Source organism: Fulmarus glacialis, unplaced genomic scaffold, assembly GCF_000690835.1.
Source record: "Fulmarus glacialis isolate BGI_N327 unplaced genomic scaffold, ASM69083v1 scaffold7252, whole genome shotgun sequence".
NCBI classification, from domain to species: Eukaryota; Metazoa; Chordata; class Aves; order Procellariiformes; family Procellariidae; genus Fulmarus; species Fulmarus glacialis.
The window spans coordinates 39,830-60,741 of NW_009199701.1; the positions used below are offsets into that span (position 1 = coordinate 39,830).

At 38.6% G+C, this 20,912-nt stretch overlaps 1 protein-coding gene across 1 annotated transcript in view; it reads right to left on the bottom strand.

Annotated features, from left to right (window-relative positions):
- The window catches only part of TET1 (tet methylcytosine dioxygenase 1), a gene marked incomplete at its 5' end in the record, with an annotated part of 38,072 nt that extends 19,395 nt beyond the window's left edge, over positions 1–18,677 (bottom strand). The window contains 4 exons of the mRNA XM_009573339.1: positions 878–1,086; positions 14,098–14,191; positions 14,811–14,901; positions 16,142–18,677. Coding sequence (XP_009571634.1) covers positions 878–1,086; positions 14,098–14,191; positions 14,811–14,901; positions 16,142–18,677 — 2,930 coding nt within the window. The remainder of the gene's footprint in view (positions 1–877; positions 1,087–14,097; positions 14,192–14,810; positions 14,902–16,141) is intronic.
- Positions 18,678–20,912: the final 2,235 nt, after the last annotated feature.

The window sequence follows — 20,912 nt, forward strand, 5'->3', positions numbered from 1 at the left end:
TTGCTATTTCTTTTATAATACATAGCATAACAACACAGGAATTTATAAAATATATGATTTAACCAGATCTTTTCTGTTAAGGAAATATTCATGTGGACTGACTTTTTTCCCCAATAAAGACAGTCTCAACTCCCCAAAGTCCCACTTCTGGGAAACACTAACAGTGTAACACTCAGTTACAGCTATATAAATATACCCATGCTACTTTGATTTTGACTTCTCCAGTTGGATAAAATTTTTATCCAAATACCACTGCTACTAAAGATTACCTCTAAATCCAATCATCATTTTGTTATGTGTGGCAATACCATTAGGTCCAAATTGATCTAACTTTCAAAGTGGAACAACTCTACTCAGCCCAACCCTTTAAAAACACAAGCATTAACTTCAGATCACTGTACAGCTTTTAGAGTCTGTTAAATGTGGCTGCACAAAAATCAGCACAAAGGCAGCACTGCTTCAGAGCCTCCGTTGCAATATATCATCTAGTCAATTAAACTAAATTCCTCTCAGAGGCATAGAGAGGAAGATGCTAATTTTGAGTGTTCAATCTCTGCTTATTTAAAGAAGTCACATATCACCTTCTTAGCAGCTCTTTAGCATGGCCATGTGTGCAAAGGACACGCTGACTGCCCTTGGGCGCGTGCGCAAAGCCAGGAACCACCCCCTCCCTGGGTGTAGCATCTGTAACTATCACTTAGAGCCTGGTCTCCAGGAAAAGCCAGGAACTAAGTTTTATACTGAAATGACACCTAGTGGTTTGTAGTTTTAAATGAGCTTTTGTATATTTATTAGTCGAACCATTGAATTCTCAAGTTATTTATTGCAGAACATTCAAAAGGCAACACAACAATCATTTACTATTAAAGTAACTTACTCTTCATTTAACGCACATCTACGGCTGGGGGGACAGCCGTATTTTCTGAGACTCTGCGTCAGTTCTTTGTACAGCGTATCAGCCAGGAGATGAGGGATCCCTTCCCAGGCCAGTATGAGAATCACTATGACGGCGGTTTGGCAGTGGTGTCCTGCACGCTGACGTACCAAGCACAGCAACTTTTCCTCATCGCTACTTCTTCGTATCACCTGGAAGAATAATTTTGGTTATTCTTAGATAAGCGTAGGAAACACGTAACGCATTACTCTTCTCTGGGACACGTAAGGCCTGGAAGAGTGAGAAATACTGCTGCCCAGGGAGCGTCCATCAGCAAGCGGGACTGGAACAGCATCACACACTGATCTCTGGTGTAGAACATGATTTTGCATTGCCTTTTTACCTGTAGAAGAAATAGCAATACATTTTTACAGCAGGAGGAATATTTTAGGTGTTCCACACAAACATTAAAGATGGATTAAGAGGAAAATAACCACTAGAAGGAAATCGTAATCCCGAGACAACAGATCCACTGCAAACCTAACCGTTACCTTGAAAATAATACTGAAAACATATTGCCAAAACCCGGAATGCAGGTACACAAAAGCACATCACAAAAGCACACGTATACATGGGTTAGGATGGTTACCACAGTTACATGTCAGTACATAAAACGGTTCCCACCTCGCCAAGTAAGACTAGAAGAAAGCGATGAAAATAAACTGTGTTCTTAGCGGAGGAAGCAATGAGATTTTTCAGAACGTATCCCTAGACAACCTACGTTAAAGTTCTTAGCAGAACGCTGAAGTTTTTACTAAACTGTATGATATACAAAGCAATCTTTGTCAACCTTATCCATAAAACACAAAGACTAACACAATATGGAACAGTACAATACACCACTGAACTAAAAAAAAAAACCAAGAAAAAAGCTAGACAGTCCTACTCCCACATATTTAGGTTTTTATCGCAATCTGAAACGGAGTTGCATTGTAAGAAGACAAAAAAATGCATTAAAGCTAGGTAATACAAGAACATAAATCTATTCTTCAAATGTGTTTTGGCCAGCACAGCCTGTACGAGGCCTCCAACAAAGGTGTCGAGACCTCAGCGTTAAGCTTCAAACATATTAGGCCTGGACCTCTCTCAGGCCCTAGAGGCTAAATCCTCTTCCTCGGCTCTGTCGTATATAGGATGGGGACCAGCAAGTCTCTCTTCCTCGCTGCGTGCTGATGGCGAGCCCTTACCTTGCGGATGTTCTCTGCCAGCTCTGCAGCAATACACTTGCTCAGGACAAGCCGCCGGACACCTGGCTTTCCACCCGACACCCCCTCTCCACCAGCAGAACTCCCAGAGACTTGTTACTAGTCACAGACTATAAAAGCAGGAAGGCAACGCAGTTTCACTTACTCTTTGAATACCTCCAAATATCTGAGTTTTCACTCAGATTCCCTATTGGACTGACGTCAAAGCTGCTTTGCTGCCAGACGTGCAGCCGTCATTCGTATGTGACCCCTAGCCTGATCAGCTGTGAATATCTAAATTATTTGAACTCATTAAAAGTGAGGACCAAAGCACGGTTGCAATTAATCTGCAAATTAAAAGGTTTTCAATAGACGAACAGTTTCAAAGAGAATCTGTGCAGGCTTAGCAGGAAGAAGCAAGCTTAAAGTTAATTGTGTCAAGAGAGAAAGTATCACCCTTCTAAAGTTAATCATACAGTCTTACAATCAGCCTTAAACTTAACGAGAAAACAAGCAAATGCGTGCAAGAGACCACTCCTCAAAAGGAGTCTTGGTTGTGACTGACCAACCAGTACAGTATTTTTTATAAAGAAAATAAAATAATGCAACTCATTTACATTTGAGTGAGGTTTACAGAAAACCTATTATGGCTGATATACAATACAGGTTATTCATGTCAGCGTGAGTTTTACACTCCTGAGGCAGCACAGTTCCTTCACATCAGAAGGAGAAGAATTCGATTTTGTTACTCGGCATGAAGGGTGATACTTTTACTCTCTTTTCTTTTTTTTTTGGTTTCTAGACTTTGTAACTTCAATAAAGAAATCTGGTACCTCTTAGTTGCCCTTTTTGAGTTCTCAAATAGTTCTAAACTGGAAAGTCCAAGAAAAATGACAAATGGACAGGAAGGAAATTTATAGCTCCCTTTAAACTAACACCACACTTCCCTGGAGTTAAACATAGCTGGAATTTGCTTCATTATGCATGCAGTAGAGAATGCAATACTTTTATTGGACCCCAAAACATTCTACAATCCATCATTTTTCAGGCCACAAAGGTAGCTAATGGATTTATTAGTTGTCTGAATTTAACTTCTATGGCTTTTAAGAGCTTACATGGTCTGACTACTACAGCTGGAGCGCTCCTGTCCTTTTGTTACCAGAGATCAGGCACTTTTCTCACCTGACCGCTATGGTCTTAGCAGAGCACAACTTGCACAGAAACAATCACGGCTCCTCCAGGCCCGCAGGCAGTGACAGCGCAGACAGAGCTGGAGCCGTGTTGCTTTTCCCGTATAACCTGATGATGCCCCTTCAGGGCTCTGGCTGACGTTCTCAGAGCAGTAATAAACAGAGCCTCTCTTTTGCAACAATAATAAATCCACAGCAATACCACACTCAATGTACAGAAAAGCACATTTGAACAGAGCAACCGAAAACTATGGAATAAATCCAGCCAACAGGAACATCATGTCATTCTTGGCGATTTAACAATTCTTCTAGTGGCAGAAACTGCCACTGCAGTTGTGGCAGTTTGACTTGGTGACTTCTTAGTTACCTTAACACTGAGGTAACTCCGTTAATTTCCAACTTGTCATTTGTTTTCCAGTGCCTCACTACACCAAATAAATTTTTGAACTCTCCAATAGATTATATGTATATTGTATTATAAGTGTGTATATATATTAAGCAAAAGTAAAACTGACTGCATTTGCTTTTGTTACTAAACTTGTGATTATCTGAGTAATTGGTGCAATCCAAAATATAACTACAAGTTGTGTACTGCTTATCAAGATTTTGCCTGATGTGCTTACAGATCAGATTTCTTACTGTTTTTCTAAGTAATGGACCTAGTAAGGCTTTAGTTGACCAATCATTTCTTGAATTACTCTTCAGCTGTCTCCAGTTTATTTATTTATTTCTATTCCAGTTTCTGCAGCTTGAAATTACTGGGGATGGTTCCAAGATCTTTTCATCCTTAAACATCCCCAAACCATACAGTGTTTTAACTAGCTGCACCCTCCCCCCCATTTACTTTATGGAAACATCACGCTTGTTGAATTCATACAACAGCAACACCATCTTAATGATGTCATCAGGAAAGTAGCATATATAAAATCTCAGCCTACACTTTAGTTCACTTTATTCTTTTCTTTTCAGCATGCATTTGACACGGTGTCCGCCTCAGTAAGGCAAATGGAATTAGTATACTGTCACAGCCACAGAGAATACGATAATAATGCAATTTATTAATCAATTCTTCATGCAATGATTTAAAATGTGTATTTAATTGCTATTGAAAGTTTGCAAACGTAATTCCCAGTGTACTTATTGTTTACCTATGAAACACTGAGATGCCAAATATTGAGTTAAATATGCAACAAAATAGAGCAAGTCCCCAAATGTTTCCTCAGACTATGAACAATTCACAAATCAGCCGGCAAATCTTGTGTCCAAAAGTTGTGGGTACGACTCATGATTTCTGTGATGTAGTTAACAACAGTGATAACGTAACTAATTTAATACTTCAGTTTGTTTATTTTTGGTCCCTAAAGCATTTAAAAGGAATGAGAAAATAAACATTTGTTAAGTGGTGGAACTTTAAAGCTAGCTTTTTAAAATGGAAGAATAAAAACTTTTCCCCTGCAATTACTTTTCCACACAAAATAACCACACCTTCTTAGTGACTCACATAGAAAAATAATATAATCAACAAAACAGACTTGTAATAAGTTTGTAAAGTATTATGTAACACTTAAATGTCATATGGTCATCTTTTTGCAGGTATGTAGGGACAGATTATCCCTGAACTCATTTTAGCAAGCAATAACCGTCATCAGGACTGAGTATCCATCGAAAGATTCCCACATTTACAATGAATAATCTGCTTCAGCTGCAACGCAGCCCTTCTGGAAAGCAACAGACCTGACAAACTCCCCCACAATGCTTGACCAATACCTATCAGCCCTGTTCTGCACTCACAATAACTGGGCACGAAGTTACACGCTACCCGCTCCCTCACCTGTTCGCCAACGTAACCATGGCTAGGACAAAATGAAAAACCGAAATGGGACACACCTCCTTCCAAATAGCTTTCTTACGCACATACATATTTGGACACACAATACCACAAGTATCGTCCTTGTAGGTTGCTGATTTGGTCCTTTTCAAAACCAAGTTTTGTACATCCCTCCTGCACTGTAGTCGGGCACCCACCCCTACTGCTTTCTGTACCATGCCTGTTCTGCATTACTATGGCTACCCATGTGTTCTTGTTTATGTGTGCATCTACAGGAAGACAACGATTCAAGCCCAGATACTCTGAAATGGCAGAATCTGAGAATACGAGCAAGCCCTCAACGTGAGCCACAGCCTGACAGCTAGGACAGAAATACAATCCACATCATATGGCATGATACCACAGCTAAACCTCTGTTTCTACAAGTCACAAAGGTAGAAGTTTACACAATTTTCTTAACAGAAAGCGTGAGCCAAAAACTAGAGTGTATTTACTGAAGAGGTGCCATATGCAGCGGAATTTGCTCCAGCATTTAGCAACAAGTTTTGGGATAAACAAGAGGAAAAGTTAGGTTTTCACTCCCTCACATACAAGGATGGTGAAGAGACAGAAAGGGATTCTAAGAATTAAAGAATTGAAGAATACAAGAGCAGGACAAGGTCAGAGGAGTGGACTGTCCAGCCTTACCCTGATCCTGACAGCGACTAAGAGGAGTTGCCTAGGGATGAGTAAGAAAGGCACTGGGATGCAGAGACGCTTCTCAACAACTGCCAGGCACCTTCCAGCCACCTGCTGGCAGCTCGGGGGACGTGCTCTCTCCCAGCTTGTGAAGGATTTGCCTTCTGTGCATCTGTCCTCTCACTTCGAAATGTATGCAGCATTTTACCATGCACTACATTCCTGGGCAAAGCTTAATTCCAGACTACGTGAAAGAAAAAGCTTTACCTTTTCTTCGTGCTGAGCTCGCCCCCTGCTAGTGCCCTCTAGTTTTGATATAGGATGACACTGCGAATAATAGATTTATCTATTCAGCTCTCTCCATGCCACCAAAGACTTTAGAGAGCCCTGCTTTCTCCCCTGCCCTCTCTGCCAGGCTGATGAGTCTGTACCTCTACTTGTCCTTCCCAGTTCTGCTGCAGTTTCTTGCGTTGGGGGACTGGAACTGCAGACAGTATTCAAGATAGGGTGTCCATCACTGTGTATATGAAACTACAACACTCTGTTTTTTGTGTAACTTTGTACTTAATCAAGTGAATTTTATCTATCGTTTTAGTGGCCATTCGTTCTGGATCACAAGTCCTTCCTGCTCTTCATGATATCTGTCCTCCTCTTCATTATCCTGAACAACTTTGTATCATCGGCAGTTTGTCACCTCAGTGTCTCCCACTTTTTTCAAATAATTTCTGAATGTATTGAACAGCATCAGTAAAGTCATGCTATCAATAAAACCTGCTTCAGCTGTCCAAATGCATGAGTTCTACTTACTTGAATTATTTCTTTTAGATTGTTGAAGCAACTGTCTCAACCCTTGGCAGGAGCTCTAGAACAAGGAATAAGTACACCGTGAATAAAAATTACTTATCTCCTTAAACATAAGCCAGTCTATCTAAATTAGCACGTACATGACTTATGTAAGTAGCTAAGAGTCAGACTGCAGAAGCTCAGCATACCAGATGCTGAATTACCACATGGATGAGAAATTACATTCCAATTTAGGATCACCAGAATAGTTGTATTAACTTTAACATGATATAAACCAGACACCACTAGCAAATAGTACAAAATTTTAATTCCGAGTTAAATACACTGCTGTAAATTACTGGATGAAAAAAATAATGGAATCAACAAAAAGGTCCTTTTTAGGTTTATTTCATCTCCATGTGGTTCCACTGCAATACTCCCTCCAGCCCATTCTGAATTTCTTAAGTAAAATAGCTATGTCTCCTTTGTAGGATATCAGTAGTTGATTTTAAAGTGAGAACATAGCTTAACTGTTCACTGTAATTTCCTGAAATAGGCAACGCATTTAGAACAGTTTGGCTCCATGTTTTCCAACCTGCAGATTCTGCCTCTGCGCAGAGTCCGTGTATGGAGTCCTCTCCACACAGGACAAGATTCTCTGCGAAGCTGCAATTCCATAATAATCTACAGCAGCGCAAAGTGAGAGCACGGTGCTGTTAAAACCTGCTGCTGTTCTAGCAGGTAATGCTGTGTAACAGACAGCAGAAGAAATGTTCTTGTTTGCCACAGAAGTGAGCCTGCCCTCCTTTTTCCTAATTCACCCCTACACACACATTAAACTACATTAAACACTCTTCTTACTGGAGAATGTTATATCCTTTTATTCTCAGCACGTCTAAGAGATATTAAAACGGAAGTAAGTTCCACTTCCCTAAAATCTCTCTTCTAAAGTACTAGCAGACTACATCAAAAGAGTCAGCACAGAACACTTACCATCAATCACAATACTATGAAGTTACTTTGCTATTTTTACAGGAGTATCACTGAAGAGTGATATCTGCAATTATCCGCAAACACCTTTTTCAAGTTGCTACTGGAAGCGGTATGGTACGGTTTACAAATGAGCAAACACGTAGTATATATAGGTTAAGTGATTCTTCTATAATCGTGCAACAATACTGCAGAAATGAGGACAAAATTCAAGTCTCAATTCCCAGTGCCCTCTTAACCCCCTTACTCCCTCAAACTTCCCTTTCTGTTATATTGCAGGCAATGGTAAACTGCACTTTGTATGATATGGATGACAATAAGAGTCTATTCTCTCAGTTTATTCAGATATCCCATTTGTTTTAATTAAAGTAGTGATAATAGCAACTTAAATGCTTGCTCTTTTATAATACTTAACTTTGTTTACCTTAACATAGCTTTTTTGTTTCATGTTTACTCCATTAAAATATTTGAGTAGTTCTTCATAATGAACAATATTAAAACACTTTTGTTTACTTCAGAAACCATGTAAAAGTTTCTAGTAATTTTGAATCTCAAAGCATTGCAGCACTTAACAAAGAACGGCTTTACTTTGGATAACGTTACAAACGTTTTCATCCAAAATAAACTCCTCTAATTCTGTATTTAGCAGGTATGCCTCCTAGCAAACAGTGAAAATAGTGCCTGCACAGCTATAGTACCTGCTGCACACACTAACTTAATGTATTACAACATTATGGCAAGAAAGCGATGCTCTAATACAACGTTGTCCAAAAAGGTGAACAAAACCCCCACCAACCACCCTCTCCATCTGCCAAAATTAACTTCCTTCCAGACTTCTATGGAGAACGTAATTTAATCATAAAGATGGTTTAATAAATGAAATAAAAGCTTGAAGTACAGTAAGCTGTTTAAAGCAGAATGGAGCTGCACATTCTACTTAAACCTGTGGCCAGGGGACAGTCAGTCCAGGAGAATTTACTTTAAAGCCCTTTTCAAACATATGTCAAAAATTCTCCATTCTATAATGCTCCAAATAGCACGACAGCTTCACTATCCCCTGATTGCAGTGCCACACCAGACCTCCCGACCATCTCACTGCCAAGCGGGACACATAAAATAAGCACTGGAGAGTCTGCCTACAGGTGCCTGACTTCCTGATAAAGTGGTCCTCTGACAGCTCCATTGATTAATAATGACCATCCATTGCAGAGCAAAGTACCTTGCTCATTCGTCAGTTCGTTTTCTTCAATAAATTACACATCTCTCTTAATACTAACAATAACTTACACGTAGAGAGCCTAGAAGCTGGAGTAACTTCTCAGTTTTCTTGCTTTTTCAATTCCCAATTTCAATCACTTTCTCAACTCAAGCTAAACTAGCAAACTGAAAAAAATCATCTTCTCTGCATCTGCAGAAGAATCTATTGTTATTAAGGCTCATTCAGCATTCAACAAATTGTAGTTTCTGGCATTTAGCTACAAATTCCTATCAGTTCAATGATCTATAAAATCTTAGTTATAACAGTGAGTTATCTAAGCATTACTTTTAAAAAATTGATTAATTTCAGTGGCTAATACTAGGTTCAGGTCTGTACAGGACTGTAATTTCAGATTTGCAATTTCAAATTTAACTGTATTTTAGAAGTATTTGTAATTGGGTTTTTTATCCACCCCTATTTTTTTTATTATTTATATATCCTACTAATATACAACCAACACTACAGAAAAGATAATAAAGATCTGTAAAGTTATAAATGTAAAACCCCAAAAGGGCAGACAGTACAGAAATGAAAGAGTTTGAGAAACTACTTGCAAAAGGCATAAAAGCCCCATAATACTGTATTTTCAAGCAAATTAGGGCCACCAGCAGGCTAACAGAATCTGAAGGGTCAACAGATCATCCAAGCATTTGGAAAAAAAAAAAAAAGGCTCAAGATGCAACACCCACTTCTGCTGTGTTCACAAACCAAAAGTTTGGGAAGATTCCTACGTCAGAAACCTTCACAGGGTACAGCCAAGGATTTTTTTCTGAAGCTAAAGCACTGACAAAAGTGGTTATTGGACAATAGAGACAAAAAACCCAAAACCAAACAACCACCCCCCCAAACTGTAGCAATTTGCCAAGTTCAGATGATATCCACCAAAGAAACTCAAGGATGAAACAACTGAAGTATTAAATGTGATGTGCGTTGTCTTAATTTATAATACATTAGTACCAGAGGGCCTGAAGATTACCCAGAGGATACCACTTTGCAAAAAGACCCTAGAAGAAATGTTGATTCAGTGATCACATTAGCCTGGTATCTGTGTGGGGCAAAGCAGTGATCACACATGAAAGCGTGATGCGCAGGGAGAAGTCAAATAAACTTTTCTGAAGTGAAGTCACAGCTCAGTCATACTGCGGGTCTTTCTAGATTTCCAAAAGCCATTCAGTAAGGCCCCTTAGTAAAGGCTCTTAAAAAAAACCCCTAATGTGTCTTGGGACAAATCAAAAGACCACACATGAATAATTGGTGAAAAGACAAGAAACAAAGGCTGGTATGTCTCCAATGGGAGCTCTGTTCAAGCTTGTGCTCTTCAGCATGTTTGTTACGGGTAAATAAAAGGATGACAACATTTCTTGATGACACTAAGCAATTCAGAGTAGTGAAGACAAGCACAATCTGCAAACAAATGAAGGAGCAGTTCATACTGCTGTGCGGGCAGTAAAATGGCAGATAAAATTCACTGTAGATGTGCATATTTAATGCACATGGTGAAAACAATTCTATTTTTAGATAGAGATGGACTCTGAGTTGGCCATTACCATGCAGGAATGAGAATCTGGCATAATGATAGAAAGCGCTATGAAAATGCCAAATCACTGCTCTGCAACAGAGGAAAAGCAAAAACAACTGCTAGGAATTACGCGGAATAGAGCACAAGGCTGAAAACATTATGCCAGCATTTTAACTCCTAGCATAAGAGAACAGGAAGGAAAAGGAGAAATAAAGATGACAACATTTACAAAAGGCAACTGAGCACAAAGACACTGCCTCCAGCTTAGGGAACCACAGAGCTATGAATTGCTGGAAACTACGCGAGTCTTCTGGGAGGCAACTGCCCTGCTCTTACACCTTTCTGCTATCGGTCAGCGCTGGAGACAGGATATCGGCAAGAAGGACCTCCGCCCTGACCTGGCCGATTTTATCGCTTCTTATCTCTCGTCTTTATTCAGAGCTGGAGCCTTAAAAATTACATTGTAACTCTGAATAAAAACAACAGATAGCAATGATAGCTTAGTCAATCCAAGTCAACGTCCAGGACAAGGAACCCATAGGAAATGGGTTTAATCCAGAACACATTAGGACCCGACGCTGACCTCCTCTGAGGTCAGTGACATGTATCTTTGACTTCAGTGCAGCAGGATGATGCCTACAGTGAGTTACTCATGAAAAACTAACAAATTCATAAACCATTTCACATAAATTGAGGTAATTGTAATTTACCATCAGGCATACTGACAGCAGGAAAAAAACAACCCACAACACATCCGTTATCAGCTAAAGCACTGATAAAACAATGGGACCAATGTGAGTCAAGTCACTTATCACTGGCTGGTTATAGGGGATGAACAGTAACATGAAACTCTTTATTACATGATTGGGCTACTAAGAATGACAGGCCAGTAATTTCAGTACTTCAAACGTTTTTTTTCTTTAACTTACTATGAAGTAGTATGATGAACTTGGACAAAGCAAAAAAGCAAAAGAAATCCAAACAGAAAAAAAAGAAGAGTACATTTACCCCGGCATACATCACAGAATGGGAAGTTATTTTCTAATCACACAGTTATCACCTACACAGATATCCACACATTTGAAATCTCTGGCGAAACTCTATTAATTCTATTTTGACATAAAAATGAGACAATACAATTTCTGATGCAAAAAAATGAGAGGTCAAGCTGTCTCCTTGCCGCTGCATGTAGTGAAAACAATAGCAAGCTCATCTTCGCTGCACACAGTTTAGCTCATGTGGGTGTCAGTCTAATGCTTACACATACAACTATCATAAGGTTTCAAACCCTAGGTATTATTTACTGATAATATTTAGGTTCAACTAATGGGGGCATTCTTGTCCACATCCAGAGGAACAAAGAATCACCCTAAAATATAATACATGAAAAAAATACAGAAGAGACAGATGTTTATTTCTTCTCAAAAGAAGACTGAAAGAGAAAAGATTCTGCAAGTTTATGGTAACCCGAAATCTAAGGAAGAAAACATCAGCTCCATTTGAGGAAAGGATTCTATCTCACTAAATGTTTAACACACCAGGCACATGTTTGGAGCCACTTAAGCGAAAACAATTTCGGAGGGAATCGGTATTATGAAATGCAGTCACTAACGGAAGAATGTATGGACACAGGTATTTTAGAAAGCCTCCTTCAATCTTAAAATGTTTCTAATGAACCAATAGGATAAAATTATCTAGTGGAAATAGGGAAAATTAATTGGGAAAAAAAGTTCAATATGATCAACAGATACATTCGATTTTTTCTTATCGTATCTGCTTCAGCAGAGCTCCATGGTGGTGCTCTCACCAGCAAGTCTCTCAGGAGCCCTAAGGGCAATAGCTTGTCCATCTGCAAAGCAGAAATGAGTCTGTCCCAAGACTCATTAGAGTGTAAGTGGAATGAATAAGTAAATGAGTAAGTGAAAGTCTCTGTGCAGCTGGCAGAACCTTGTGACAGCAATTATCAGAGAGCACAGCAAACTTTTTCCATATGCTTTCAAACAAATTTCACAATTATGTTTCTTTGGACATAGCCAAAAATCAAATATGCTCTGTTATAAGGATTAAAATTAGCATCGCCAATGAGAAGTTAATGCAATACATTAAGAACACCAGTCCCAAAATGTGGATTTCACACAGGATGAAACAGTTCTACAGTGGAGATTTCAGTGATTTCCTTCCCTCTCTTGTATTGAACAGTCACACAGTAACAGACAGCAGACTTGGAAAAGCATTCATTCTCTTTAGGTCTGAACTCACACACAAAAAAGTCACTGCTGCATAAAACAAGATTGGAACTTAAGTTAAATGAACATTAAAGCTTACTCTCACAAACACTTTACATATAGAAATGTGAAAATCTAACTAACTGGAGAGCAGGTTCCCATACCTTAAAACAGCCTTTTCTATATGCATCCGAGTGCTTTCTGACTGTCATATCGTACACAATGTTGGACACCTACAGCCATGAAGATATACAATAAAATCTATCATGTCTGTTTTACACAAAAGACAGTATGTTGATACTGGCAACAGAAAAATCAAGGTTAAGAGTTAGTTTTAAACACCTTCCTCCTTTCAACTGTTCACAACTATTTCTAAGGTAAGATTTTTAACTCCTGTCCTCTGTTATAACTGAGTGTTTTATTTAGTTGAAACACTAAGAAAAATCATTCCATTCTTTTTGGGTCAGTTGTTTATGAAATTAGTTTTACCATCTTTTTTTCTTGGATGCTGATTTGTTATTAAATATTATCTGAAGCAACATGCACATACGGTATTCCTTTCTGAAAAATAGTTTATGTAGTGAGTATGAAAAACACATTTTGACTGTTCCAAACATAAGCAGTAGATGTTTAGCATGCAATACCATTCACGTACAATATGTAATAACCTTATTTTTGTAATGTAGTTACAAACGCTAGTCTACCAACTGTACAGTTATCTTCATCGTTTTTTCAATCAAGTCTGAAATTCCTAAATACAGCTATAAAATTTTTTTCTTTTAACAACTGAGTTCTTTTATTATTTTCCAAAACTCAGTTTACAAGATTTCCAGTCTACTTTTTACCTCCCTTGGTGGTTTCAGCAAAGATTAAGGATAATCAATTCTTTCCAAGCTCTCTCCTGGAGCTTGTGTCTGTTACCTCATTTCCTGGCTCCTATGAAGCAACGTGAGACAAGACTTTGGTGAAAACTATCACCACAACATTTACATTTCCAAAAACTGAGTTCAGTTCCGCAAAAATAGCAATGAACTCCATGGCATATGAGATTGAACTTCCTCATCCATCACACTCTTTTCTTCAGATGTTCATACAACTGAGAAGGGTTTTAAAAAAATGTTACTGGATAGTTTTCCAACTCTCCCAAGCAACCATCCCTCCTTTTCTCTCTTTCACGCTTCCCAATAACATATTTCACAAGACACTCCAACTTTCAGACACTGTCAGGGTCTTCTTACTCTTGATTTGGTCATCTCTGCTAGCTCTATTAAGCACCTCTCTTTCACACTCATTCAAACCACAGCGTAACATATAGCACCACATCGTAAATAAATTTAAAAAAAAAAATTGTTTTCCTTAGCTTCATATTCAGGCAGACTTGTAGATCAATTAAATGAAGAACCAGACCTTCGTTAAAGATCAGATTACATTTAAGCTCAAGGACTACACATCATTTGATATTTAAAAGCCACACAAAACAATTTTACTGCTGTAACATAAAAACTTACCCACTTGGCAATTGGACACCCCTGAGAGCTTTTTCCTTCCTTTCCTGTATAAACCACTACCTCTATTCTTACAGCGCTTCCTTTTGCTCCATACCTGCATTAAAAAAAGTTCATGAGTAAAACAAACTGCTGTAGACCACTTTAAAACAGGAAACGTTTTCAATAAAACAAGAATAACAAATTTACTTTTACTTTACTAAGAACAGAAGAAAACTAAAAAATACTTTTAAATTTAAAATCCTATTTGCAAGAGTGATTTTTGACATCTCTCTTCTGATAACAAGCTTCTGACACTAAGGAAGCATTATTTGGGGAAGAAAATGTTATCTGCATGTAAATTCTAGTGCACTTAGTCACTAATGTGACCCTTCTGTCCAGTTTGCCACAGCTTCTTCATATGTAGGACGCTAGAAAACCTAATCCTGCCAGCTGCTGATCTCTGTCATTCCTATTGACTTCAGTGGCACCTAAAAGCACGCTGCACTTGAAATTCAACCCTAAAGTTGCAAAGAGCTCAGAAAAGACACATGAGTTTGGAACTGAAATGCTGGTGCTCACCTCATGCACATCTGAACAGGAAAACACTTTACAAATGAGTACTGCAAAAAGTTTAGAAAAACAAAGCTAAACATAGCACCTGATTTCTCCCAGCTCTTCTTTCCTGTTTAGACAGTCAAAAATACTGTGAGCATTAAACGCTGAATTTTTCTCACCTGTTCTCCATTATTTCTCTCACAGCAGCAACACTTGGTCCTGTCCCGAGGTGCGTGTAATATGGGCCTTCATCCTTCTCTATAATTTGCTCTGTAAGGTTGAGAAAAATAAGTTGGCACATAAAAAATTTATTTACACCATTACAAGTAAGCTTGGAAATGGTTTACAGAAACATCTTCCAAATTAAATTACAATACATAAAATTTGTCCCTGAAATGTAATGAATAAAAAGTGTAACAGATTTTTTTCCTGAGGCATCAAAATTATTTTATACTTGTTTCCCCCTATTAATCTGCTAGTATTTTTTCTTTATGTTTTAAAGTAATCCTAATTACAGTAATATTTTGCATTCTTTACAAATTTTCATTACAGAAGCTGGCATGTATTGACTAAGTAAGCTTCCTAATATCCTTGTTGGTAGGAAAACATTATTAATTCATTTTAGACAAAGGAGAACTGAGGAAAAAAAAAAGTAACTGATAGTCATATACTACAGAACAGAAAACATAATCCAGGCCTCTTAACTAGCACTCTGTTGATTCAGAACATTAAAGCAAAGATGAAACAATCTGCCTGTGTACAATTTGTTGTTAAGCCTCTGACTTGTTTTTCCATCTGTGCGCTGTGATAGTCTGAAAACACAGCATGTCTAACACCATCAATCAAGCTGTATTTGCAAAACCCTCAATACTGAGTTCAGTCTGACATCTCATCCTGCAATGCAAATTATTACGTATGTGGCCTTCTCACCTGAACTCCACCTCACCTCTCCTCTCTGCGATGAGAAGCGTCTAGTAGCCTTTGACACAGACTCTTCAAGGCAAACTGACATCGGTCATCAGGGCTAACAGGGACAGTAACAAGACCCGCCCACAACTATGCCCTGCCGCTTACCCAACAGCATTTAGGCAACAATGACAATATACTGGGAAGTTTTTGCCCAGCTCATCTCAGGCAAAAACTAGCTCTAGACCACAAAAATCAGAATCTGATATACTGCAGATAAATTCACATAGAGCACAAGTCAGCTATGAGAAAACAACAAATAGAAAAACTCCTTTTCCTCCTGGGTTTAAATTTAAGTAGAGAATTTAAACCTGCCAGTTGCAATACCAAAAATACTCAATTCTGCTGTGCTCTGCAGGCCCAAAGAACACCAGGCAGAAGTTACAGAAAGGGAAAAAATAATTTCCTCCCATTTCCTAATGTCAAAGCACTGATCCTTTTGCAACAGCTAAGTAGTATCAAGTGCACTTCCTCACGTTAAAGGAAGCAACATGAACACAGCTCCACCTGAAAGGTACAGGAAAAAGTTAGCAAAATGACTTACCAACACAGTCACAAGTTGGCAATTCAGATTGTCCTTTTTTTGTAGGCGTATCTATTAAATTTTTTGTAGGGGTATCAAGAAACTTCATAGGTGATTCAAGGAAACTGCTGAGCGTGTTTTTTGCTGGAGAACACCCTGAGTCGCCTGTGCTCTGTGGGTGGTCAGTACCCAAACTGGTTGACGTCAGAACGGTCACTTCGCCCGCACACTCCATATTCCTGAGAGCTTCAACAGAACCCGGTACCTGGGCCCCACCACAGGGAACAGGCAGCACCTGCGACTTCGGATCTACTTCTTGTTCGACAGCACCCTGCTGAATATAGGTTTTGTCTTCACTTCGCATTTCGTTAGCTCTCAGGTTAGACTGATTAAAAGTTTGAGGCAAAGGATGAGTCTGACTGACATTCGCTGTTTGCTGTACCTGAGAATTACATTTTTCTGTAAACATCTGTAGGTTTTCACTTGGTCTGTTCAATAAGGATGCTGTTTTCAACTGTGAAACAGCCAGAGGATTACGGGAGGACAGGTCGCTATATTGGTTACGTGCAACAAGTTCATTTTTCAGTGGATCAATGCCTAGTGGGTCACCGGAGCCTGCAGTTTTGATTTGCTCATTCACCACTTCACAGCCAAACCACCTGTCTTTTTTTTTCTCTTGCGGTACCTCAGGTAAACATCTATGGAATTTTATCTGCGTTTGCGGGAGAAATAATCTAGTTTTTTCTTGTGATGATAAAGTATTTTGATTCAGTGCTCTCTGTACCTTGGTTCTTGGAGATTTTTTTTCAGACGGAGCTATTCTGGAGTCCTGTGGCATGGTTTGACCAAGCTTGTGCAGTTTTGATGATATCCAAATGTCCTGTAACTCGCTATGCTGGCATGACAACAGCTCTAGCTGGTTTTGATTATTTTGTTGATAGCGTGCTTCTTGAGGCTTCTTTTTGTGTCTTGGTTTCCATGGTACAGCATTTCCTTTTTTATTTGTTGGTTGTTTTTGCTTTAACAGTAAGGAACTATAATTATGCCTAAAAAATACAGATTCTTTTTTCTGCAACACATCTTGGTTATATTTTGGCTGCCTCTCGTGTGATATTAGATTAAGCAGTGATGCCTTTATGTCATCCTTCTGCTCTGGATTTGCCTGGTTTGATTCAATTAGCGCTGCAAGTTGAGTTAGTTGTGTAGCTACATCCTCTTCATCCTGGCTGTGAATTCCTCCTTCTTTAATCAAAGAACTAGCTTCCAAGTTCAAATCATTACAGGTTGGCTTTTGCTCTAACTGGCCAAGAGTTTCCAAGTTGTTACTTGTTTGCTGGACATTATGTGAAGCATTGCAATACCGTGCAACGGTGACTGGATCATGACTATAACTTTTCTTGGTAGAATATCCCGAAAATGATTTTGCATTAGATGTTAAGTCAGATAAAGTTTTGGTATCTCTTGAGGATAACTGTAATTTATACATCTCACCAGCCAGATTGGCAGGTTTATCGCGCCATTCAGAAATTGAACTTTGGCCATTGTATAACACTGCCTTATTAGGGAGCTGCTTCTGCGAGTGAGCGCAGTAAGCCAAGAGCTGTTGCTCATTCTGTAAGTAAGTGTCTTTGATTTCTTTTAATGCAGAAGATGTGAAGGAGGATGAGATATCCCTTTTATAACTATAGAGCAAGTTGGAAGTTGTTTCTTCTGTACATTCAGTACTTTCAGTTTTAGCTGGTGAAGTTGTTTCTAAAGGGGCTTCGGATAATTGTGTTAAAGCTTCAATAGCTACAACCTGCTCTACAGTTAAATTTCTGTTTTTAATCAGGGACAAGAAAGTCGGCTGGAGTGAAGAATCCTCATGCTGTGTCTCTGCCTTAGGTACTTTAAAGCCATCCTTCCCTACATGCACTTCCTCTTCAGGCAGTGGAGGACAACACAAGTTTTCTTGCAGATCTGAAATAGAACCCGTCTGCAAAACTGACTTATCAGAATCCTCAAAGATGCTGCAAGTGCAGTTTTCCTCTTTCATTAAAACACTTCCTTGTTTTTCTGGGTGAACACAGCCAATGCCAGTTGTCAGAGTGTTTACTATGTTATTCAGATTGGTACCCTTCATCCATTGCATATGGGAGTTGCTTGTCAAATCTGTCCTTTCCTCTACGGGTACTTTTTTCAGCGAAGCAACTGCTTCCGGTGGTGAATAATGTAGGGTTTTTATGCCATTTTTGATGGTCTGTGCAAATGATTTTTTGGGCTCAGCTAACTGACTGGGAGAGACTGTTCTTTCATGGTCTTCAGCATTTTTCAAGTGTTCGTTGCCTGTCACAGTTCCATGGATATCTCCGTTGACATGGACACCAAAAGATGGCTTCTCGTTATGTGCCCACTTCTCTGCTTCTAAGCCTGTCATTCTTTCTTTCTCCTTAGACTGCACATTTTCAATGGGTACTGTTTGGTTTGTTTTCACCCTGTATTTTTCACCATGACCACATATACTGCATTCCATGAGTTCTGGTCTGCGGCCATTTACTGGTTTGTTTTCTAAATTTGCCTATAAAATAATAATAAAAAAAATTGTTGTAACAGCTGTTCAAAAACGTTAAAAATAAGAAGCGTAAGATTTACAGCAATTAAACCCTACTTTGACAGATATGAGGAATATCCTAATTAACCACAGGCACAGACGTTGGAAAAAAACCCTGAAGCCTAAAGACCCTATCCATATTTATAGCTATTTTTCCCCACTGTTGCGGGGGCCAGAGGAAGAATGTGGTGGTGGTGGGAGACTAAGAAATGAATGAACAGATAAGGGATGTCAGCATTTAGAATCAGATCTAAGGATTCAATTTTTAATGAATTTGCACAAGCAGATGGAAGTCTCTCTTGAGTTCAAAGCAGGACTGAAATTGAAAGGCTTGTACCACAGAAAGTTTAGTAGTAATCTGGTATAATTATACCAATTTGGCTAGACCAATAAACTGATACAACACTTGGCTAGACACTCTAGCAAGAGTGGCTGGTTTTCAGGCTTAGTTTCAAGTCCTTATAAAAAAAAAAAAGACAAAACCTACGCTGAAATGGATAGTAAGCCAATTAACATTAGCTTACCTGAAAGTTACCCTCTGAACAATGTTTTTAGCTTCTGTATTTAGATGGCAGCTTCCAGGTTTCTGAACAGTCTCTCATGTAAGCTATCCTTAACAGTATTTTAGTAAAGCCTAAATTCTAATATCTGGTTAAATATATTCTTCATCTACACTGAAATTATACAATTCACGTGGCTGAAGCAATCTACATAGAGTCAGAATATTGTGTCCTGGAAAGAATATGTATAAGGGCCTTAAGATAGCATTATGGATATGAAGTAAGGAGTTATGCAATTTAAGTTTAAAAAAAAAAAAAATTAAGGCAGGAACTCAGGCAGAAACAGCAATAAAGGCAGGAATCCAATTTTTATTAAGTTAATCAAATTTTATTTCTATTTATATTAAATTTTCTTTAAAAAAATAATTTTAAGTCACAATAGACAGTGCTGGTACTTAATCTTATTGTAACATCTAAGAGTTATTTAAATAATCTGTAGCTGTAAGCCCTACTTAGTAAGAAAACCAGTACTGATTTTCAAATCAGATATAAGCAATACAACTGGTTAATTAACCATATGTTGGCACAGTACTTCTTAGCAGTTCACAGAAAATAGCACCCAGTTTAATATAAAACATTCAGATAAATCAGACATGGCTTTGTGGTCACACCAACTAAAGTGCATGGACTTCTCTGAGAAAATAACTCAGAAGAACAAATGCAAAATAGATTTATGATTAATCATAACCATCGAGATGGAATTGCCAGAACCCCCCAGGCAAAACAAGGCATACGGACCCAGCTCCATCTGGAGCCCAGTGTTCACCTCGCAACTGATTCCCGACAGCTAAAAAACAAAACTGGGAATCCACAGCGTGCCCTAGATATTATGAGAGGCACCATAAATTCTCATGGAAATGCTATGTAAAAACACATCCAGCACCTATGCAGCTAAGTCAAACCTATGGAAATTACATTAAGAAGGAAAGATACCTTATTTAATGCTTTTTCATTACACACAGATGCTGACTAATGGTCTGTGAGCCTGAACTCCTCTGGATCCTGGTGATTTTCAATCACTGATCCACAGACCCAGGGGATCACTGAGCAATTTCTAAGAGATCCACAAAAGCAGTTAAGCAGCTCTGCTGTTAGCAGGGGTAAATGCATTACACAGGCCTCTGCAACCGTACCAGAAAATATTTTAAGGGTCCACCACGGAAAAGTAAAACCCCATAATTCTATACCTGTGCAAAAGCTGAATTTCAATTACATTAATTTAACTTCAGAAAGAACTAGGATATGAAATTGCTGGTTTTTCTTCAGCAAAAGTATATTTAAGATCTCTATCAGTCCAAAAGTTGTCTCAACCATGCAAAATTGTTATTAAAAATTATTTAATTAGACAATTATAAGGCTGAGGAGATAGAAGCAAATAGATTAAAATAATTCGTCAGCATTTGTATGTTTTCAACATGACAACACATTTTTGTATTCCCTTCATTTTTAGAGGGTGTCACTCACTACATTTAAAAAAAAAAAAAAAAATTCTAAGTCTGGTAAACTGAGAGCAATGAGAGGTGGGGGGAAGGAGGAGGGTCCATCCATGATCTGCAGAGGTAAGATCTGACACAGAGTCCACTGACTGCACTCAAAGTGCAAAAATGTCACCACACTTCCCTCTTAACTATGTTGTTCCTCA